Source organism: Sceloporus occidentalis, unplaced genomic scaffold, assembly GCF_023333645.1.
Source record: "Sceloporus occidentalis isolate IW3139 unplaced genomic scaffold, rSceOcc1.0.p SCAF_5, whole genome shotgun sequence".
In the NCBI taxonomy this organism is placed as follows: Eukaryota; Metazoa; Chordata; class Lepidosauria; order Squamata; family Phrynosomatidae; genus Sceloporus; species Sceloporus occidentalis.
In genome coordinates, this window is record NW_028316985.1 from 10,179,636 (window position 1) to 10,204,777 (window position 25,142).

Genomic DNA, 25,142 nt, shown 5'->3' on the forward strand with positions numbered 1-25,142 from the left:
GGAGAATGTAGAAATAGGCATCTGGGAGGGAGGCAGATGACATCAGAGGTGCTGCAGGATGATGTGATCACACTCCTCCTGTCAGTGTGCAATGCTGCAATGAAACGTTGTAACATGGGTTCCTGCTTCTGCTTCCAACAGGATTGCTCACAAGCGGAAGGAAGCTGATCATATTATCCTGTGCCAGTAGCACAGACCACTGTTGCTCCAAATGAATGGGTGGCTTTTGGGGTGGGTTTCAGAGTCATTCGCAGGCATGGCAATAGTCTTACTATTGCAAATGGGAATCCAAAGCAGATACAATAACTGAAGGCCAATTTAGGATGTCATTACTGAATAACAGGATGCCAGTCAATATTCCTGTGTACATATATTATGTTCTGTCCAGATAATGCTGTTTTCTGAACGTAAAGTGCTGCAGATTTTCACATTTGGATTTTTCTGCACAAACTTGCATATACAAATATTATGCTGAAGTCCCAAACTATGGTCCAGAATTTCTTCATCAGCATTTCTTGGCACTCAAGAAGTATGTTTTCCTTATAAAAAAAACTATTTTCTAATATCTTTTCCATCTCTACTGAAAGGAATGTCAGATAATTTTAATAACAGGGTAGAGGGCATCCTTATCCAGTTTGTTGCAGATGGCACAAAACTAGGAGGGGCAGCCCACACATTGGAAGATAGAAACAGAATTCAAAAGGATCGAGATAAACTAGAAAATTGGGCAAAACTTAATACAATGATATTCAAAATGCAAAATTCTACATTTAGGCCACAAAAGCACGGGTATTGGATAGGGGATACATGGATCAACAGTACTACATACAAAAAGGGCCTTGTGATTATTGTTGAACATAAATTGAACTTGAGCTTGCAGGGTGAAGCTGCAGCAAAGAGGGCAAAGACTATTTTAGCCTGCATTAATTGAAGCATAGTTTTCAAGTCGAGAGAAGTATAGTCAGCTCTTCATATCTGTGAGAGTTCTGTTCTGAACACACACACACACACACACACACACACACACACACACTGTGGATGCCAAAAACTGTGGGACCTCAAGTCCTGTTGGTTTTAACTGTGGCACCCATTGCGGTGAATGGGGTGGGGCCATACACGAATGCTCAGATCTACAGATGACAAGCTCATGGTTGGGGCAGACCGACTGTAACAGTCCCACTATATTCTGTGCTGGTTTCATCTGGAGTACTGTGTTCAGTTCTAGATGCCTTATTTTAAGATGCTGGAACAGAGAAGGGCAGCAAGAATGATAAGTGTTATGGAAAACAAAACATATGAGGAGAGGTTGAAGAGAAGATTGAGGGGTGACATGATTGCACTCTTTAAATATCTTAAGGGCTGTCATGAAGAAGAGGGGGCAAGTCTAAGAGTGGTTCAGCAATGGAACCAATTGCCTAGAGAGGTGGTAGGGTCTTCTTCTCTCAACGTCTTCAAAAAGAGAATGGACAGCTACCTACTGGGGATGTTTTATCTGGAGATCCTGCACTGGGCAGATGATTGGAATGATGATAGCCCATGAGGTCCCTTACAACTCTATGACTCTATAATGTCATCACCCTTCTTTATCATAAAAGACTTGGCACTCTGGCCTTGTGAGCCCTGGCTTCACTTACATGCTGGGTCTAAGCTAATGAGAAAAAAATCGATCCTGGGAGATCAGAGAATGGCAAGTTTCAGGTCAAAGAATGTCAAATCCCATGCAGGTCACTTCAAGCTGGGGCTGTCCACAACATAGCTGAACAGGATTCATGGAATAATTGAAAGCTAGCAACCTTCTCCTGCATTCAAGCACAAAAGAAACATCGCCCCAGAGCCTGGGAATGTTACTTGTTGACTCCAGCGAGCATAACCAGTGGCTGGGGATTTTGGATGCCATAGTCCAAAGTAGCAATTTTCCAGTTATAACTCTCAGGGAAACAAAACATGCCTGTTGTGGGGGAAGGATGATTAAAAACCAAGTTGTAGAGATGGGTGAAAAAAGGAAGAGAATGAGAACTTATGAAGCAACACAGCAGGAGTGGTGCTTGTGATCCAGGCAGCATGCCAAGGTCTTAACCAGAAATAAAACAGGCTGATTAATTAATGCTCAAGTTGTGCTTGCCTATTGAACAACTGGCAGACAAGAGCAGTTAACAAGCTTAGGGAAAATCATAATGCGGCCAGAAAGAAGTCTCCAGAGAAGGAACCTGCTCACTAGGCAGGCTGGACAAGATGATTCCTAGTGGCACGTCCTTTTCTTCCCTACCATCTCAAAACAGCATCTGCTAAATTTGATCAAGGAATATATCAAAGATAAAAGTCTTAATGCAATTAAAGACTTCATCCCTTTGATGGTGATTCCAGGATTTGCATGACCTGGTCAAAGAAGGATATAAATATGTGTTATAGATCAGAGCTTTGAGGGAAAAAATTCTAAATACAAACTCCCTAAATCTGGAAATCTCTCCACTGTGGGCAAGGAGGAATAAGAAAGGCAAGGTGCTATGAAAGGACAATGCATGGTGATATGAGTAAGATTGTACCTCTAGGGTCAGTTGTATTGTATTGATATCTGGCTCTGTAAAACTGGTTTTGATTTGGCTCTGTAATGGATTTTTACATGGAAATTGCTACGTATTTCCATCTGCATTTTTCAAAAGATATGCCTTCTTTGTGTCCAGTTTTGAAGTGTATGCACTGCACATTGTAAAGATCTACATTTATTGATTTTTGATTGCACATTGCATTCGTTGTCTCAGCCGATTCTGGGAGCTACATGTTGAATCAGTTCATAGAAATACACCAATTGGATAGAAGTGCCACTTGTCTTATGTCTTTCTAAATGGCTAGGCAAGCACCCTCCTCGACAATAACCAGCTCTTGGATTGTTTCTCAAGACAGATTTATTGAAAAGAAAGGAAAACAACATAGCAGGCACTCTGCGACTTCTATTGAAGGATCTAATGTTACAGTTCAAACCATAAGCATTTATACAGTTCATTTAGGATCCCACCTCCTAATTCTAACAGCAGCCACCATTGCTGACTTTATTTCAAAAGTTAAAGCTCAGACAACTTTATCACCAGAACAATGTTTACAGTATTATGCCAAAACATCAAATTCTTTCACATAGAAGAATTGTGTCATGTTCTACTTCTCACTGAGGCTAGATGGCCTTCAAATATTTAGAACCATAAACGTATCTTTCTTCTCAGACTAACAGTTTTACACATGGCTATATTATAAACAACCACAGGCTCACTAACACACACCTTTAGCCCAAGGATTAAAGTTATAAGAGCTTAATTCACTAAATGAATTAAACACATATATTTATCCAGACTTTCTTACTAGAAAGTCAGAGGAACATGGCACTTTGCAATAAATAAGTGGGGTCTGGGTTGCAGTTTGGGCACTCGGTCTGTAAAAGGTTCACCATCACTGATATAACGTATATCAGTCTAACATTAATTCTCTTGTTAAACTTCATCAAACAATTAACAACCTTCACTTAAACCATCCTCCCATCATGTTGGTTTAACACATCCTTTTTTGCACAATTGGCTTCTTTTAACACACTCCATTATATATTCTACCCATTTATTAAAAAAGCACTTATTATACAGGTTTGTTCTAATATGTGGTCATCATTGGCTTTATAACAACCAAAACAAAGAACATTTCTATAATGCCTAACTTCAAATGAAACAATACATCTTGTCAGCAGAATCCATATCAGTCAACAAGTAACTCAACATATTAATCCTTAATCAAGACAACCTATCTCACAACTAAATCGTAAGACTCTATCTGTGTATCTTAACCATTAATAACATCTTTCCATAGTCCATCACTCATGACTTGGCACAGACCAGTCCTGACCAGGCCAGCTCTCCCAGAGCTGTTCTAAGGCCAACCATATTCAATATTTCCTTTGAATCTTCCATTCAGTCTTTGATTGCAATGTCCATGAATTCAATCACAGTGTAACACAAACTTTAATCGAACAAAATGATTCTATGATTCTATGAAAACTCAACCATAACCCCAGGGTTCTATAATCTTCTAATATGGCAAGATCAATAGGAATTATTGTATGCTGACACTTATGTGAGTAAAAAACTGAATTCAATAATTTCACATCTATATTCACCTATGAACATCCATTGTGAAATGGTAGCCAGTGGAGTGTATGATGCACCACAGCCCAATGCAAAATGGGCATTGATGCCTATTGGGGCACTCCCCAATGCACATCTGGAAACTGGCTAGGAAGCACCCAGTATGCATGAGAAATGCTTGGTGTGCATCAAGAGTGCCTGATGTGCATCAGAAATGTCTAAGGTGCATCAGAGGGGCTAGGGCACAGTGGTGCACTGTTGACATTGCCAAGATGCATATTTTCCTAATTCACTAGCAGGGTTTGATTGCATTTCTGCAAGATAGCTATAGATATGTAAAGTTAAGGAAAGAAGACTGTGATTTGGGAACTCTGCTTTTATTTTTACAATTGTACTTCAAACCATATTGTAACCCAAGCACTGACTACAGCCAGGCAAATTAAACATTTTGATTTTCCATGTTAATGCGATCAATAGGATTAACTATACAAACTGGAAATGGATGAGCACAGGTATCTTGGCAATTAGTTAAACATTCAATGTAGGTAATAGAAAGTCAAGTGTTTTCACTTCTGGAAGAGTTATTTGAGTCATCCCGGTGCAATAAAGACAAACACCATTTTGGATTTACTCACTTGCTTGGCTGAGGTGAGGCTTGTGTTGTTTCAAGGCACGAACGAGTCCCTGGCCACTGTGAGCCATTGACAAATGATGGGATTTGGCTGTGTGTGTTGATTCATCCTTAGATTGCAATCACACAATGAGCCACAAACTGATGAAGTGTAGCAATGCAGTGCCTTGGTCAGATGACAGTTATTACTCTGGGTCCTCCTCTCTGCTGAGCTAAGATCAAATTTTGATTGAACACAGAAATAGATATAGGGAGCATACTGGGTTAAATATGAAAGCCCAGAAACCATACAGGCTTTTATGGCCTATGATCAAAGATGTCAAATCTGGCAGCAAGTAGAACATTACTTGGAACTGGATTAGTGGATGTGCAGGTGTAGTAAATAAATATACAAACAAGGTGACTACCTCTCCCTTTCTTTTGTTAAAAATGCCTCTCCTTATGCCTAAAATGGCCTGGTGAGGCTAGAAACTTGGGAGCTAATGTGGCCTCCCAGCTTTCCACAGTTGTCCACCCCTGGGCTATGGGAATATATAGTCTGACACTTCCCTGATTCCCGTCTCACTTTCCATCAGAAACTAAATAGTGAGGGAAACGTTGAGAGCACAGGTGTAGTGTAGCGTAGTTCCACATGCAGAACTATTATTTTGCACTGTGTTGTACAAGATCTAGGGCTCTGTTTTCTACTGACAAGTTAAGATGTGCTTTATCCTTTCAGTCTATCAACCTTGTTGATACACAGAGCATAACAACGACAGTGGGCCAAAATGGGCAGACTGTCAGGTGGAATCAATCCAATATTATTAATTTATTAAGAGTTATGCTCCTGCTTTTAAGTGATTCCACATGGCGGTGCTGGTGGGATTGCAGTTTTGCTTCATGGGACTTGTAATATTCTGCAAGGTTCTTTTTTGAGCCCCATGGTTTTAAACATCTACATGAAGCAATTGAGAAAGGCCTCCCAGAGATTCAGGCTGGAGTGTCATTTGTGCATGGATTTGATTTAGCACTATTTTGCTTTTATAGTGGAAGCACTTGCATTGAAGGAAACAGGTACTTATTGATACAAATAGGCTAGATGAGCAGATCATTAAACTTAAGTTCAGTCTAGTTAAGGTGGAGATATTATTAATGGGTGGCCAACTGATCTGGGAGTTCACAATTCTTCTTTGGAAATGAAATCTTGGTCATCTTAGGAAAGTTACTTTCTGAATTTCACTGCTTGGTATCCACCAGGCATTTGTAGGACTTGCAAAAAAGTAAGCTCCAAATGGCCTAATACACAAGGTCATGGTACTTCTTGATCTGGCATTATTCTTAGATTCTCAAGATGGCAGTCATGTCAAAGATTACCTTTTACCTGTTGAGAGTGGTAAGCAACTAATGCCACCTTTCCTAGATGGTGATAACCTGATAGATAATTACTATTAACGTATTATCCATTTTGGCCATGTGTTCTGATCTACATAGGAGGGAGGGTCCCTGTCAATTTACAAGTACTGAAGTTCTTTCGTAGTGCTGACAAACATTAACACTTCTCGGTTAAGATATCATTTCAGCTATGATGACAAGTGTAATAGATACATCCTTAAATCTGTTTGGCGACAGTTCTTGCCATTCTTTCTTATCCAGTCTGTAGGAGGAAATTGCTTTGAGAAACCTTTTCCTAGTCTATCATTTATGTGTTCTGAGGGCTAGAAGGCAGCCTTACAGGGGGGGGGGGGGGGGGGGGGAGGAATGTGAAAACTCACTCCCTTTTGGCTTTACTAGTGACCTCTGACATTCTGGAAGCAGACTTGATAAATAACTAGATCAATAGCTACTGAAAGACAGCCCCAGGAGGAAAGCTAGCCACATTTTACATACATCACACATATATTTTTAGCATTTATGGATGTATTTGCATTTCTAGCCTGACCTATTTTCAGGATTTGTGGCAGGATACAATGGCTAGAATTTTTTTGGTGATCTAGGCGAAAGTTACTCAGGGTTGTGTGTGTCCTTTTTTTAAATTGCACAAGCTAGTATTCATTGCCTCCTTGTGCATCATTCAAGCACACCCCTCAGGCAGGTATTCGCAAGCTCCAAAGGTCCTGCTAAATCCATTTACTGGCTGGGGAGGAAGAAACCATTGGAGACCCAGTAGAGTGGACTCAGTTCTCTTCTTCCAGCTGCAAAAGTGCAGCTAGGATGGTTTTTCCTGGTATCCAGTTAACAATTAACAAACAAACAACATCAGTTAAAATAGATATCAGTTTAAAAGGACAAATAGGATGTACACATCTTAAAACAATCCACATCTAAAATGTATCATTTAAAATTCACCGTTTCCAGTGCCTGCACTACCATCTGAGAGCTATGTGTGCAAAGTGTTATACTTTTTAAATATCCTGATACAGGATTGCAGCCTAACCAATGTGAACGAATAAGAAAGGTCTTGATACAGACTGAAAGTTAATGGCCATTCAAATGACCATTTTGCAACACATTCTACCCAGAATCTGTACTTGGAGACAAGTCCCATCAAATGAAATTTTTTGAATTTCTCTTAAAATTTAAGATGTAGCAGCATGATCATATTCACCTTTTCTGTACTCCACTTTTATTATCTAATCCACAACCTATTTGAAACAGTAGCCAGACAGCATTAACTCAAATCCCATGCAGCCAGTTAGATAAAAGAGAGAAAGATCTGGGCATGAGAATCAAAAGCAAGGGTGGGGAGACTAGGGCACAATCTCCATTTCTTCCAATAATATGCCTGTGATAAACCCAAATATCTGCTCCCCTAGATCAGAGATGGTCTGGACTATAGCTCCCATAAGCCTCAGCCTTCATGAAGAACAGTTAGGGATTGCAGAAGTTGTAATCTAATACATTTGGATGGCACCAGGTTGCTTTTTTCCTGCTTTTGAAGAAGATGTGATGACTTTTTAATTCCCGCCTCCTAAATTCTTGCAATTTATACTTATAAGGCTGAGACTTGATTAATCCTGTTTCACTGTGTGTAACTACCAACATTGTTAATGTCCATAAAGTTATTTCAAATGAGTGCTAAGAACTCTGGATATTGTTATTTAAATTTATTTTGGAGATTCAGGGAAGCTTCCAGTATTTTAAAAGCACTCCATGTCTTTCTAAAATTCTCCTCCATCCCAGGCCCTCTCACCATGTTAGTAGGTGGCATTGATAGAGGTTGCATGGAAAATAGCAAGTCAGCAGAAGTTTAACAATTAAGTTTGTAAACTATGTTTTCACTGTAGTTGCATATCCTTAAGAACAAAGAAATCACACAAGGACAAACCAAATAACCCCTTCCTGCCCTGTTTCAAAGGTCGTTTCATTATTCGGAGTTGTGATGAATATGGCTATAGGGATGAATATGTGCACTTGTTGTTGTTGTTATGATTTATTTATATAGCACTGTAGATTTGCACAGTGCTGTACATACAAACAATAAAATAGATAAGAGTAAACCTGCCCATGGCGTACAATCTAAGAAATAATAGCAAAATACATATAAATCATACATAACAATACAGGAAAGGGTTCAATAAAACAGGCAACAACTTAAAAACATCAAATAACAAATAATAGTCACGCAATGCCTGGGAATGCTTCTCTGAAGAGGATGTTGATGATGATGATGATGTTGTTGTTGTCCTGTACCTTCAAGTCATTGTTGACTTATGGCAACCCTAAGGTGAACCTGTCGTGGTGGGGTCTGAGAGTGTGGGCTGAGAGTGACTCACCCAAGGTCTAACGCTTGAACCACTACATCATGCTGGCTCCCACTGGCAAGAACACACTTACCATGACATAAAATAGGGTGATGGAGATAGTGACCACTTGCTAGGATGCTTTAAAATGTTGTCTGGCATGCTGTTAGTCAGTTATGATCTTGTAAGATAGGCGTACAACCACACAATTTTTTTCTGTCCACAGTTGTCCACACTTACAATCATGGTACCAGTGCCACAATCATAAATGCCCCTGAAGCCCACCATAAACCCACCATAAAAGCCACACAGCTGTCCCAAGTCACACAATTGTGGTGAGCTGGGAGGCTTCAAGGTGACCTGAACAGCTCCCTCCACTATGGATGGTGTATGGACCAGAAGCAGGGACACCTGTAGAGTCCAATCAGAACTCTTTGTCACACTGTCACTCACTGGGAGAGGTGGGCTGAACACATCTTCATGCAGCCTCCCACTTGCTAATAGCACAGATCTCTATTGCTCAGGATAGCTAACTGGCTTTTAAGATGGGGTTTCAGGGGCTGATACAGACAGTGGAAGATAGCTACAACATCATAACTATGCCTTTGATGCAGGATCTCAGGCATGAGATTCTGCACCAAGTTGCATTGGATACTAATAAACTTTCAGTGTTTAAAGTGCTCGTGTTAACTTTTAAAATGCTATACAGCTTGGTGGCAGGACATCTGAAGGTCCACCTTTCATCGTACAATCTTGCTCATACATGTATCCACCCTTACAGTAGGTCAAGATGGCAAGCACGACAGAAAACGTCTCCTTAGTAACGTCTCTCAAACTGCAAAATTCCCATCCTTGTACCTTGATCCTTTTACTACAGACAAGGCTTGAAGATCTTCCTCTGCAGTTCTGCCTTTAGCCTAAGATTCACTTAAGTAACTGAAATCCACTGCTTAATGTACCCTGTTTGTTTGCTAACTTGGCAATTTTTATCTTTGTTTCTTGACTTTTCTCTTGAGCAAATGTTGCTTTGTGGGAGAATAGCCCTGAAAAATGTACTTTTTGGGTCTGCAAACAGGATTAGGTGCAGAAAGGCATGGAGGACGATTGGAAAATATATGAATGGGACTGCGATCTGTGGAGACACAGCCAGAGGATAGTGATCTGGGAGCAATCCAGCCAGAGAGAGAATGATGAGGCAGGAGTATGTTAACAAATAAATAGTATTTAAAGAAAAGAAAAGAAACAGAAGATGAACACAGTAGCCAAGGACAAAATGAGCTGGGAGTAATGTCTATGTACTGTGGTAGATTTCAAGTAGGCAGCTGCTCCAAGAGTTGTGGACATATGTTCTCTTTATTCTTGCTTTTAAAAAGCATTGGGTGAGGAACAGTATGCCAGCCAAAGCTAATGAAAATAGTATTGATCTATTATCTGCCTTTTTACCAAGCAAACGTATTGTTTTAGGGTGTTTGCCAGTTCCTTTGGATTGTTTTGCCTCCCTCTGAAAGTTCTAGTTTTTGGAGCTGTTGGTCCTGGTCCAGGAACGCCAGGGGGAAACCCATGGAGATATGAAAGATGCAGTTTACCATCGTGTCTCAAATTTTAAGTATAGCTTCTCCATCCCTGTGCTACATCAAACTCGCAACTGCTGGCTGTCATCCAAACATTTCAATCTGAGCATTTTGCTGGGTGTTCCAGAGATTTAATGAGAGACATGGAAGTCATGAAGGAATGTCTCCCGTGAGACGTATCTAAATAAGTCATAAGGAACTTTGCTCTGTCCTTGGGCTTTCCTTGAGCCTCAACTCTCAAATAGGTGATCATGGAATGCCATGTGTTCTGGCCTATCCCCAGCAAGAGCCCATGACCTAGGCAAGCAGACTTTCAGTACCTTGGATAGCTCCATGTACACAGCATGCTCTTAAAAAGCTAGAGACTCAGCTAGGCCTTACAACATGTACTGGCATCCTGTTAGTCAGTTTCAATGCTGTAAATTAGCCCTAAAACCTTGTAACCATTCCTTGTTCACATTTTCTATTGTGGTAGCATTGCCTCAGTCATAAATGCCCCCCCCCCCAAACTGTACATATACATATATTTCTGAGGTTGTATATATTTCTAGAATCTGATATCCACCTGGATTCAAATCCAATCAATTATATTTCCATCCCCAAAAAACTGAACAATATGTTGACAAAATTAGGTTATTATTTAACAAATACATCAATCGTAATATTTCTCTTCAATTATGTTTCCCTTAGTCCTTTCTAATCAACTGTTTTCAATACAAAATCTATCCAAATAGATATCAATTTTATCAGTATTGAAATCTCAATAGTGTTTTGACTAAATCTAAATCTGAATACTCTTTCTTTATCTTTTATACTTCTATCTAGTCAATCTATTCAATTCCTATAAAGTACAGGTCTATATGAATATATTCTGTCCATTCAAATCTATGTAATCCATAACAATCATAAGAATAGAATCTAAGCAAATATGTCTAACCCTTCTAAATGATCTTTTAATTTCCTGATTATATTTCAACAATAGAAGGTATTAGGAATGATAATAACCATAAACCCAAGTTTTTTTTATAAATGCAGATATTTAGTTCACTAAGTATTTAACTAATAAAATTAATTTCTCTCTCCTGTATCCAGCAAAATTCAGTAATCCATTTTCAGTAAATACATTCTCCCACTAATCAGTAATACAAACTAAATAATGTAATTCTATTTGTCTAAATGGAATTTCAGTCAGTCAATCAGTCAATCAATCAATCAATCAATATTGCATTATAAATTAAACACACTAAAAAAACATATTTTATTTACCAGTTTTTCAAATATTCTTGAATTTATTTTCTCTGCCTAAATCAGATACGGCAGTCCACTATATAAGCTGAAACCATATAAATACCCAAATGTTTGCAGACATCTATGCAAATACGACAAACAAGCAAAATGCATCAGGCCTTCCACACTTGCTGGGATTAGGGGCACAAGACCTCTATGAAAGTGGAAAAACCATAAAGCACCTTTTTTTTTTTTACCTTCGAGAACACCATTCTAGGAATTGCTAGGTCCTACAGTACAACTCTGTAGTCAACATCCACTGGAAGCTGACAATAGTATCATGATGGAGGACCTACAAATGCCTAGAAAAATATGCTCTGTAAAAAATCTCTAGGTCCTCCAGTGGGTCTCTATAGTCAGCAGGAGGACCCAGAGGGAACATATTAATCAAATACATGAATAATTAAATCTGAAAAGGTTAAGGCCACAAATGTGGGAGGCCAGCTGTCTCATGCAAGGACTATGTTCCACTGAAGAGCGTATTGCCATTCCTGCCTAAGAAACTACAAGGGGATCCATTCTGGGATAGGAGATCCATTTGATTTACTTTCTCTCTAATATTCTGCACATGCACAGCAGCCATAGATAAGGAGTAGGGTAAGATATGGCCCTAGGTTATGTCACATGACCTGACTTTTGTTTAGTTTTCCCTCTGCAGATGGATAAAATAATGCACACGTCTGTATTCATGGGACATTAACTGTGAGTTGTAGCTTCCCAGCTTGTAAAATTTATTTTGATGCTAGTGTTCTATTATTTTATTGCTAAAATATCAATTATACATGGTTTCTTTACATTTTTTGTATCAATTCCCTTAAAAGATTTTGTATCACCTAATATAAGTAGCTACAACTCACAGTTAATTTCTCATGGATACTGATGTGTGTATTATATTATAAACCTGGCATGAAAATAATATAATCTCATCCAGAAAATTAGTTTTAATTATTCCAGATGGTGATGTACAATGTACGTTCATTCAGTGTGTCCTCGTTTCATGCACAAACAAGTATCTTAGCACATGGTGTTTCTCCCAATCATTTGCACAAACTGTTTCTCTTCAGCAGCCATCAGTTTGTTTATTCAAAGGAGATTGAGGCAGATATCTGGGGAAATGTGTTTCAGGGGATTTTTTTTTAAATGGACTACACGATTGGCCTTATTCAGGACAATAACCATTTTTTATCATTATAAGAACACAAGAATATCTATTGCTTCACTAATTCTTGTACAATCTGCCAAATGCAGTGTCTTTCACTATCTCACTGCTGGACTGAAATCAAACTAAATACATAAATCTTGTCTGGAATTCATTGTTTTAGTTATGGATTAGTAACCTAAAGTTAGGGATCCATGACTGATTTATATTCTCAAAACCTATGGATTCATGATTGTAGTACTATTGCCATGATCATAAAATTCCCCAGATCCTTCTTTATTAGGCATCAGCTACTTTATGTTTATTATTTATGATATGATATTATTATTTGTTTCATTTTTATGCCACTTTTCTTCCAATGGAGGATAGGGGTGTTTGGCGATGTCTCATCCATAGGGCCACCATGAGTTGGAACCAAGTTGAGGGCAGTTAACAACAATAAAGTGGATTTATATCTGTGGGATTTAGAACTGGACAGTTCTGTAATGTCTGTATCCAGTAAAGGGCTTCTGTTATATTATTATGTAGGGCAGCCACCAAAGTGATTGGGACATTGACCAGGGGATACTAATGTCCATTCAGACACTCTAGTTGGTGTACTGTTACACATCTTTGCAATTCACTAACAAGGTTTATTGAAACCTCTGCTATGTTGTTAAATATGTAACACCATGATAGAGGATTATGGCCAATATTTGAAACCACCTAATAGATCAAATCAGACCATTGGTCCTTTGCCTGGTATTGTCTACTCTGATTAACATCTCCTGCCAGTTTCAGGCCCAGGTCTTTCCAAGTCCTATCTGAGGTGTCTCCAATCAAATCTGAGACCTTTCACCATCTGTACTGTGCTGTACTACTGAGCTATGGCCCTTCAAATATTGTTAAGAGAGTTTTATTTTGCCCTCACTAAAATCTGTATAAACAGAAACAATCAAAGTTTTGTATACGTAGCATCTCAACTACTAGAGCAAACCGATAGTCTTGACCAAAAATGGTTCCAAGTGGCTAGAGAAATTATTTGCTCAATCATCTTTTGAAATTGTTTTCCAGCTTGTGAATTTCATTGTTAGGACTCCCAGGGTTACACACCTACAGTATAGGATGGAGATGTCCAAGCACATATCAGACTAACAGTGAATGTCTATCAATCTCTCTTTGAGACAATGAATACTTCAGTGGTGATGATGGGAATCAGCATGGTTTTTTAAAGGCTAGGCATACCTTGTCATAGGTCTCATTTCTATGTTACAAAAATGTCAATGCTGTTTCTGCTGTCTGTATGCATTAGTCACAAATAATTTACCAGCAACGTCTGCTGAGAGCATGATCATTTTCTACATGATGGTAGTACCCTGTGCTGTGAACCACTCCATTTGTTATGACGACAGTGTGGAGTAACTTCAAACAAACAGGACATGTGGCTTTTGGAACATGTAAGACAATCCTCGTACATTGCCTAATTTGGCTAATGTGCTGTTTGTAGCATTGTCATCGCAACAAATCAATTTAATTTATTTATTTCACAGCACACTTGGTATCTCTTTCCTTAAGGGGTGGTGCTAATCTTGTCTACATTTACTCAACCACCACAGACAGATATGTGTCCAGATGCTGTTTCTTCTCTGTACACTTTTCTTCCTCTGTCATTTCCATAAATAAGGGACAGATGAACAGGTCTCTGTTCTCTGAAGCATTGTGGGTAGAAATTTACATTTTTTGCCTGTTGGAAAAACAGGACCTGGGGCTTCAGATGTGATGGGCTGGATGTTAACCAGGGCTAACATACAGTATTTCACTATTGATTGTTGAGTGGTCATTGGTGATGGTTTGCACGTTATACAATGGTACTAATTCCATTGTTTAGAACCATCACTCTATGGTTGCATCTGTACTGCAAAAATAATGCAGTTTGACACTGCTTTAGCTGCCATGGCTTAATGCTGTTGAATTCTGGGAATAGTAGTTTTGTGAGCTATTTAGCCTTCTTAGTCAGAGAATTCTGGTGCCACAACAAACTACAAATCCCAGGATTCTATAGAATGGAGCCATGACAGTTAAAGCTGTGTCAAACTGCATTAATTCTGAAATGTAAAAGTAGCCTATGATAATCTAGGACATTTGCACTTGTTTCCCGAGAAGAACCAACAAAGGGGTCAAGAAAAGTTTTAGAGCTTCCAAGCCTTCTCCAACGTTGCTCCTTTCAGATATGTTGGACTGGAACCTCCATCTTCCGCATACTGACTGGGGATAATGTGGCTAATGCATCTTTAAAAAGCACTGGCTTAAGTATGGCTGCTGACATTTGGAACAGTTGAACTGATCTCACGGTGCCAAGGGAAATAGAGGTGACAGAAGTTGGGAAACTGGGCGGGAAATGACCAGTTTATTGAGAGAACCTGGAAACTGTTATATCAAACCTTGTGCAATGAGAGAGGCTGCTGTCATACTGCAGAATCAGTGCAGTTTGACATCATTTTAACAGTCATGGCCGCATCCTGTGCAATCCTGGGATTTGTAATTTTTTGTGGCACCAGAGCTCTCTGGCAGAGAAAGGTAAATCTCTCACAAATCCCAGAATTCCATACCATTGAGCCAAATGTGTCAAACTGCATTAATTCTGCTTTGCAGATGCAGCCAGTGTCTCATTTACTGCAGATGAGAGAAAAAAATCTGATAATTCTTGTTTAACTGCTTACAATGAGTAATGTTTTAAAGACATGACCTTGAGACTGATGGTAAATTTGGCCCTCTTTAATTTTAGTGCCCAGCCTCAATATGGAATCTAGCCGAGGTACTGTAGACCATTTACCATTCTACTACTACACCTATTTGTCTAGAATAATTTATATGAAGTCTTTTTGCTTTGCTTTGAATATTTTTTCATTGTCCAAAAAGAAATGTTTCTTGGATTATGACTGCAGAAATCTATTATGTATTGAAACATTTAGAATATCAACCATTGTTGGATCTAATAGAAAAAGACAAATTAACTGAAGAAATAAATTTGATGTTTAAAATTTCTGGTAGTGATAAGCTGTGCTATTAAGTCATATAAACTTCTTATTAACGTTGTCTTCTTCGGTACTGAAGACTGTTATGTTAATAATAAAAAGAATTGTGTGATATAAAAATGCATTGATATAATTTTAATGAACCAAGGTAATATTAGCACTGGATTTGGGCAAACAATGCAATACAAGCACAGCGCTACAAAGCATCATTTACAAATTTGGAGTTTTTCTATGTAATGCATGCTCCTGTTTCTAGATTAAACCCATTCTTCCTTCCTCCTTTCTTTCTGCCATGGTAAAAGAGATCCCTTCTTGACCAGAATTTTCAACCAAGCTTGGAAATGGTTTTGAAAACAAAAAGAAAGATCATGAACCCTGGTTAGTGCTAATCATGGTTGATGATGCAGTATTAAACAGTAATGTGTAAAGGAGCATATTATTAAGTGTGGTTAATTCTAACCAGGTTCCCTGTAGACCAAGGCTTGCAAACACACAGAGAGAAATAAAAGGTATGAGAAATCTACTCCAGTGAATGCAAGAGAGATCTTTCATTCTTAAGTCTTTTGTTTTTGAATTATTCTTGTTGTGTGACTTCAAGTTGTTTCCGACTTGTGGCAACCCTAAGTTGAACCTATCGTTGGATTTTCTTGGCAAGATTTGTTCAGAGGAGGTTTACCATTGCCTTCCCCTGTGGCTGAGAGCATGTGACTTGACCAGGGGTCACCCAGTGGGTTTCATGGCCGAGTTGAAAATTGAACCACCCTGGTCTCCAGAGTCGGAATCCAACACTCAAAGCACTGTGCCACGCTGGCTCTCCCAGTTTGAATTACCATTTATTTAATAAAGCTACTTGTTAATTGTTTCACTGCCTACCAGGATTCACTAAATGGTGTGAAACAAAATAGATTTAAAATACTGGCTGGCATCATGTTAGCCAGTTACGCTATTAGACTTAGAATGTCGTAACGGCTTCATTTTCTCATTTGCAGTTATGGCACTATTGCCAATGTAGGACCTTGATACCTGCCTTAAAAGTGGTCCAAAGCAGGAGTGATCTGTGCTGCTGAAAAGCAGGGTGCTGCTGGGGGATCTCACCAGCCTCCTTCCATTAGCAAATGGGGCTGCTAGGAGCAAAAGAAAGGATCTCTGTGGTGACCAATTGCAACTCTTCATCACAACCTCAGTCATTTGCGGGAGGGAGCTGGTCATGTCATCATGCAGCACCCTGCTCACCAACAGCATAGAATTCCATTGCTCCAGATGGCTGGCTGGCTTTTACGGTGGGTTTCAACATCATGACTATATATTTGATGCAAGATCTCAGACATTTTTTTTCAAGTTTAATAACCATTTTTAAAGCCTCCCCCCCCCCTTTTTTTTTTATTTTTATTTTATTTTTATTTTTTTTGCAAGCCATGGTTAGCAGGGTGCCAGCATTGTTCTGTTGTTCAATTAAAATGTTAATGCATTTCTGACTTGATATTCCTACCAGGTAGGCATGGGGAGAAATAAAAACAAAGCAAGTGGTGTTTCAGATTCACAAAATGATTTCCATAAAACAAACGAACTGGCTGGAAAATGTATGCTTTGTTTTGCTCATTGACCACAGGGGCAAGGATATTGCAACTTAAAAAAAAATAGCCTGGGCTTGCTGCAAAGTTTCATGCCTCCGCTCCATAATGACAATGTGATTCAGCGTCTGTATTTAGATGTGCTTCATTTGGAAACCTTTTAAAATCATAGCAATCATAATACTAATGTTTGGGAGAAATTGAGTGGAACATGCTGTTATTTTATTTATCATTTTTAAAAAAGCAATCTTCAGCCAATGTCAGGATAAAAATAAATACACTTTTAATGTATTTAGAAATCACTGATAAAAATGTGGGTAACACTAAAATCCTATATCCCACTTTCCTGAGAGGAGGGCCCATTGAATTCAATGGTATTTACTTCTCAATAGGCATCTATGAGATTGCACTACAAATTGTGTTAGCTAAGCTTTGTCTGAGTGTTGCTGTGAAATTGTCCTGAATCAACATTACTTCACAGCCTTTAAGGAATCCTTAAAAATGCAAATTTTAAAGAACATTTTCAAAATCTGTTTAAAAGGGTGAGAAGTTAAGCAGCTCTATCCTTCACTATTATGTCATCTGATCTAAATAGTGCCACTTCACCTTCTTCCCCACTAAGTCCTAAGACATTTAGCTGTTGTCTTGTCCATCCAAAATCAAAAACACAGTGTTTTTCTTTCATGTGCACACTTCATTTCATGTGGAGTGCAACTAGTGTGTAGGAGTTGAGTCTCCCTTATCCAAAATGCTTCAGTCCAGAAATGTTAGGGATTTCAGGTTTTCTTTTCCAGATTTTAAGCAACTGCTTACATGGATAGGGCAACTAAGCGGGCAAATTATTTTATCTTCACATGTGAGGATGAATAATAGCAGGGATTTTCAGCCTCCTTGGGAAGAAATGACTATTTCTTGTCTTTTCTGTCCAGTTTTCACACATTCCAAAGCAATTTAGACACTATTCTGCTCATAAATACACATGGGGAGGCTACATGAAAATTGTAGTGGGGCCTTTTTTGCACAAGGACAAAAACCCCCAACCAAAACCACATGTTTTTGTGCCAAATCTGTTGGGTTTTCACCCTCACAAAAAACAAAAACCCTCATCCCATCTGCATGTATTTCTGGAGACAATAGTTGGTGTTCTTTGGGAAGTTACAAATTGACTTTTATGATCATCTAAAGTTGAATTGCAATACTGCACAACATTCATATTCTCAGGAGTTGAGTGGAGACATAGCTACCCCCATAAGGACCATTGTACAAATGCAGCCAACAGCATGATATTACACAACTTGTCCCAAAACACAAAGTGTCCTGATGGACAGTGTGTCCTGATTCACAGTGTGTCCTGCCAGACATGTTTCAATGTACAATGTGTTCTGTTGAGCAATGCAAAACCTGGTTGAGCAATGACAACTCGTCTTCTGCAATGGTAGACTTTATATAGCTATTGTGCAACATCACAATTCACTAGCATGGTTGCATATCATGCACAACATCTCCATTTTCCACCTGGGAAATGAATAACAGTAAATATTGTTTCCATTCTAGCAGGTGTACATTCTTCATAACACTTGAGGTGGAAGTTAATGCATACCCCCAAATGTCTTGGTGTAGTCTGCCATTTTCTTTTTCATCTGGCTCCTGGTTCTGAACACCATTTTCCCCCTCCTTTTGCTTTTATTGTCCTCAGCTTCATTTGACCACACTGTCATTTAACCCAATTGTGTTTGCCAACCAATATAAATGTGTTTCCATGTCTTTGTGAAATCATCACATGAGATGCAGCATCATGAATATCACAGTGTGGCATACTGTGATGGTAGCTGCAATCAGGGCAGCGTAGGCAGAGAGTTAGGGCAGACAGGGGCGGACAGCTTGTATCCCTTGTCTAAATTTCAAAAGCTTTGTTGCCAAGACACTGTCTGGAAAAAAGGTGACAGTGCCCTAGCAACATTAGTAAAGTGTCATGCAGCAATTCTCTCTGCTACTGCAGTGGTTTCTTATCCCAAACATGTGGTAGCCTTGCTGCTGAACATTGTGCTCTCAAGGCATTGCATGACTTTCATGTCTTCGTAAAATGGTTATGAAGTAAAGCAATCCCCTTGCCTGAAATTCTGGGCACTCATGCAAATGTCCCAGACTTACCCAGTCACCCCCTGATTTTATTTCTGGGGAAAAGGCCAGGAAACCCTAATTCTATATCATCAGCAATGATTCAAGTAAACAGTAAATATCTTTGTATTTTTTTGTGCAGACCAGTCTGCTACCATCACTGGACTTAACTAGCCGGTATATCCACATGGTAGATTTATATGCACCCATGAACATGGGGTATGCATGTATCAAAGCTACTGTAATAGATTTAAAGATTATGTGTGGCTCTTTGCTTAGGTCAAGGATCCAATGGTGTACCACCATATCGAATGTGCTACTTCTGTACCCCATACCAGTACATCTAGGACTGCAGAACTAAAAATATGGTGGTGCCAAAAACCTACTGAACAGTATTACTGAAACTTTTGGATCTAGTTTTTAAGGTGAAGTGGGAGGAGGCTGCATGAGTGAGGACTGCTTGCTAATTCTAGTAGAACTGACAGGATCCAACAGAAATACATGATAGGATTCTTGCCACAATGCAGAATCATTTATTAATTTAAGCATCTTCCTCACTTCTGTGCCACTGTATAATCCTTTAATTTGTGGCTATATAATCTATTTGACCAGTTTAAGTGGAGTAACAAGCACTACTTCTGACATTTACATTAGAGGAAGTGTCAGCAACCAGACATAAAACCAGTGGCTCCAAATTTTTCTGGTTGCATTTCTTCAGTAGCATCCCAAGCCACTTTCAAGTCATACCTAATGGAAACAGCCATGATAAAATTTTGCTTAAAACAAACTGTAACCCTGGGCTGTCTGTACCCAACTCCCATGGATTTTTGCACAGGCCTTTATCCTTTATCGCTTGATTTCCCAATTTACTTATTCTGTAGATTTTGCAGTGCTCTCAACTGAGATTTAATTTGATTTAACTCAGGCGCTAGACTACATATTACCTAATGAAGCAAGCAAGCAAGCTTTTTACTGTCATTTTAAATAACTATCTTTAAAATACCTGAACATCCAAAAAGTGGAGGAGGGACAGTGAGCAAAGACACAGTAACTGAAAGTTAAATCAAAAAGAACCTTAAGTGTCTTCAAACCTGGTGGCTTAGAAGATTGGGAGACATATGCTAACTGTGTAGTGTGTTCTTTTTATTCCTCATCCAAACTCAGTTTTTCCCCTTTCTTCCCTCTCTCTCCTGCCTTCTCACCCACAATCTGTGGTCAGATTAGCAAATCGGCTTCTGCTGAACCGGCTAAATTAGGGAAGTGGGTTATCTTGGTTTTTACTTTTTCTTGTTTTGGTTTCTTTCTTTTTTTATTTTATTTTATGTACTACGGAGAACAGTGTCGTCTTGTGGCCGTTCTCGTAGACTGTGTTGGTTTAACAAGCGTCCAACCCTTTTGTCTTGTTGTTTTTTTGTCTTTCCTGCTCCCTGTCCCCTTGTTCCCACAGGCTGTGCGTTTGTCACGTTTTCGACAAGGGCAATGGCACAGAATGCAATCAAAGCCATGCACCAGTCTCAGACCATGGAGGTACAGTACTGTATCATCTGCCCTTTCTTTGTTTTCTTTGTGCAAATGATTGAGAATGTAAAGCCATGCTCTCCTGGAGAAGATCAGACGCATGACAATCACAGACGTAAACTTCCACGGATTCCCCACCCCACCCAAACTCTCTCTCTCTCTCTCTCTCTCTCTCTCTTTGTTTCTCCATCTCTGTGACATTTACTTCCCTTAATTGTCTGAGAACACAGGATGATCTCTCTGTTTTTATTCATATTATGGTGGCATTCAGGAGAAAATGAAATAGTTCATTGAAATGCCACCTTGCCGTCTGGCAGAATGTACATTTGGCATGTTGAATTGTGTCCTCCCACCCCCCCCCTTTTTTTTTTTTTTTTTAATGTTGCAGAAACAATCTGAACTCGGCAGGCCACCATTCATAAATTCAAAGTGGACAAGCGAGATCAAGGAAACCAGGTGGTTTTCTTTTTCCTAACCTGTAAAGCAGCACCAATTATTCCAAATAGCCCGTAAAAATTTAAATTATGATTGGCTGCCCAGGAGAGAGTGAAATTCAATTTCATCTTCGGATTGTGTTTGTAAATGAACCCAAACATTTACATTTACTTATGTAAATAAGTGATTTTTTTTCCCCCCAGTCTGTGATTTTTGTCATGGTATTCAGAATTTTGCACAAAAAAGCCTCACAAGTCAACTGTCTTATTCTGGATCTTCTGATTTAATAATTTGAGAGTGCATGTTATATTGTATTATGTATACTGTATCTGTGTATTGATTATTTCTTCTGAAGCAGCATTTTGATGTGCACTTGTTTCTTGCTTTTAAAAATTATCTGTATTTTCTTTCTTTTGAAATAAGGATCGTTCAACTTTCTGAAATAATATTGTTTTCCTCTTTTGCAATGCTCTAATCTCCCAAAGCATGCTGGGTACTAAAAATCAAATAAACCCCAACATTATTGTGTCTTTGTCATTGAACTGCTTTGTGTAATGAGCAAAGTTTTTTTTTAAGTGCATGAAAATGTCACCGTCTCTTGTATTATCCAGAAATATTGATATTGGCATTGGAAAGTCTATTGTCTCTCCAATCTCTCCTACCTTTAGTTGAGATTATTTTTGATATTTTATAATCAATGTGTTTTTCTTTTCAGTGCTATCCATTTTTAGGCATTCAGAATATACATTGTTAGATGCGATACAAAGTGAGCCAGAGAAAGAAATCAAAATTATGTTCACCATTAAATGACATTGGAATAGAAATATGTCTCTGTGTGCACACCTTAAAAACCACATACTTCTGCTCCTTTCATGTGGCCTTCCTTTTATAATATTAGAAGTGCATTTGATGACTCAAAATGAAAGAGGAAGGGATTATATTATTTACTCTTTCCATATATTAGGACTTCAGAGGTGTGACAGCTATTTTAGAATCTACTGATGATTCTGTCTTTGCTAAAATTCAGAAAGCATTGTGTAGAGTGGTTGCTACACTCTAGGATCCTCTGGGTCTCTTAGGATTTGAACCATGGTGGTAAAGAGATCTACATTAATACCTAATGCACAGATTTGCTGTGAGTAAATAATGCCAATCAGCCATACACTTGGTCATTCATTTGTTGGCTATCTACAGCCTCCTAAGCAATATGTGCCCTGCAATGTTGCCTATTTAATTGGTACCATTGTTACATTTGACAATGCCAAGTCCCATAATTCCATCTATCTCAGCTGTGATCTCTTGTAGGAGCAAGCATGCCAAAATTCAAGCACTTCAAATACAAGCACTTCCTCGGAAGGCTGTTTCTCTTAAACCATTCATCTGACACACATATTCACAGTGGTGGAGAATATCATAGTAGTGAAGCTGATATCAGCGCAGAGTCTAAGTAGGTGACAGTACAGATTAGCCATCGCCTGTGCAACAAAATCATTACTGTTGTGTTAAAGAGCAGCATCACTGGTAGTATTCCCAAGTTATATGTTGGCCAGGTTTTTTTTTAAAATTTGCCCCATTGGTGTTAAAATTTTGATCGTAAGTTTTTTCACTTGCACTAGTCTTTGGGCACTCTAGAGGTAGAATCATACAAAGCTTGCCTTTCTAGGAATCTAGGGGCCCAAACAGACAGGCCAAAATAAGGCTGCTTCAGGTCACTTTGGAGGCATGCTGTTTAAATGACACACACATCTTAAGAGGCCAGAAGCTGAACCAAAGCTGCACTCCAGTCCTTAGGAGTGTGGCTTTGACATGGTTTCCAGCCTCTTAGGATGCATGCATCATTTAAACAGTATACCTGCAAAGTGGCCCAAAGCAGCTTTATTGTGGCCTGTCTGTTTGGGCCCTAGAAACACACACACACCAGATCAAAGAGTGCTTCAGAATTAAAGTGAAGCAACTCCTTGATTCAAAGATAATTACATATTTGATGAGGAAACATAAAAACTGGAATTATCAAAGTGTCATGGAATAGTAGATTCATCTCACCCAACTCTATGGACATGGAGGATATCCAGATCTTGGGCGGGTTACAGACCGCCAAAAAATACGTATGGAATACGTATTAGGGTTAGGAAGGGGCGGTGCTTCCGCACCCCCCTAACCCTAGTAGTATTCCATATGTACAACATGGCGGCGCCCCTTCCACATGGGGGCCGCCATGTTTACGTATCGGACGCATAGCGTCCAGACGTGTCACAGCGCCTATGACATCGCGAATGCGCCAGCGGCGCCTCGCGACATCACAGAGGCACCGCAAGAAGGAGCTCCATTTTGGAGCTCCTTATTTGCTCCGTGCGGGAGCCGCGTGGTGTGGCTGCTGCGGCTCCCGCACGGAGCAAACAGCGGCGGGAGACCGCCTCAAAGCGGTGGTCTATAATCCGCCAGAGTATCCCCAACAGCGCATCCAACTGCTCTAGGTAATTGGTTCCATTGTCCAATTGCTATTATCATTGATTTAAGAATATCATCATCGGTTAATGTTCTTGAACTGAAATCTACCCTCTTGTAACTTCAGCCCATTATACAGAGCCCTGCTGTCTAGAGCAGCATAGTTTTTCCCATCTTCTATGTGTCAGACTTTAGGGGATTTGAAGGAGGCTATCTGTTACAAATGAGACATGTTTTCACGTTCTTATGCTTCTAGCGTAATGTTTGAAAAGGGGACAATGTATGATTCTTTTCCTTTTTGCTTGATCTTAGAAGCATGAAACAAGTATGATTCAGGTCCAAAACACACTGCAGAAATAATCCACTTTGAGATTGCTTTAACTGTTCTGGCTCAATGCTAGGGAATTCTGGAAACTGTAATTTTGTGAGATATTTAGCCTTCTCTGTCAGAGAGCTCTGATGCCACAATAAACTGCAATTCCCAGGTTTCCCTAGCACTGAGCCAGGGTAGTTAAAGCGGTATCAAACTGGATTATTTCTGCAGTGTGTTTTGGACTTCAGTCACACTTCCTAGTTTGGTGCTACTCACTTTGACATATAAAGTTGGCTCAGCTGTATTCATTCACTGAGCCAAATCCTGTCAGATACCTAAAATGAACTATATATCCCCATCACCCCAACTTAGAGATATCTGCGCTGATGCCATCATTTCACATCTAGCTAAGGGGACACACGTCTGAGATCCTTCTGATTCCCACAAAGCAGGGAATAGTTATGTAGGGGGATTCAGAGGCTTTCAGTACTGTAGAGGAAGGAAGGGAATATGAACCTTTGCAGAGCTGAAAAAAGGACATACACAAGCATAAGGAAAATTAGATATACACTGGTCACTAACAGGATGGCATCCGATTCATGTCCTCAGCAAATGCATGCAACCCATAGCCAGGTACTGCACATCAGTAGGCAAAATATTACTAATGCACATTGTTCTTGCTCACCCCTGCATCACTTTTCCAAGCCTCCACTTACACTTTTTATGCACTTTTTACGGTAGAATGAGGAAAGTGCAGCCCATAGCTTTATGCTGCTTTTGAACCCCACTTTTCTAGACCCTGAGGGCCCCCTGAGGGCTGCTGGCCCCAAGAGTCTTGAACCTCTTGCATTTTTCACATTTTCACTTGAAAATTGTTCCCAATCTGCACAAAAATGCAAATAAAAAAAAACACTTCCCAACCCTCCAAACCACCACACCACCTTAAATATTTATTTATTATTTATTAAGAATATTTTATATCCCGTTCTTTAGCCAAAAGGCTCCCAGAGCATCTTACAAATTGTTAATTAGACATTAATTAGTCAAACATCTCTGTTTTTCCTCCACTTCCCTTTCAAAATGGCAACAAGAAGTGACATGGCATCACTTCCAGTTGCCATTTTTGAGAAAGAAAGGCAAGAAACAGAGGTATGTTGGCACACTGGGAGGGAGTGTAGGTTGTAGGGTATTTGGGGGCTATTGGCCACACAGTTGCCCACATTAGAGCTTGGAACAGGGA

The 25,142-nt window shown here is 39.3% G+C and overlaps 1 protein-coding gene across 21 annotated transcripts in view; it reads left to right on the top strand.

Moving 5' to 3' along the window:
• LOC149311644 (CUGBP Elav-like family member 2) overlaps positions 1-25,142 on the top strand; it is a 628,876-nt gene that overhangs the window by 543,487 nt on the left and 60,247 nt on the right. For 14 of the 21 annotated variants that reach the window (XM_089527529.1, XM_089527527.1, XM_089527528.1 and 11 more), the window contains 2 exons: positions 15,253-15,282; positions 20,639-20,718. In XM_089527529.1, the coding sequence (XP_089383655.1) occupies positions 15,253-15,282; positions 20,639-20,718 (110 nt within the window). The remainder of the gene's footprint in view (positions 1-15,252; positions 15,283-20,638; positions 20,719-25,142) is intronic. The other 7 variants (XM_089527531.1, XM_089527548.1, XM_089527539.1 and 4 more) reach the window with 1 other exon arrangement.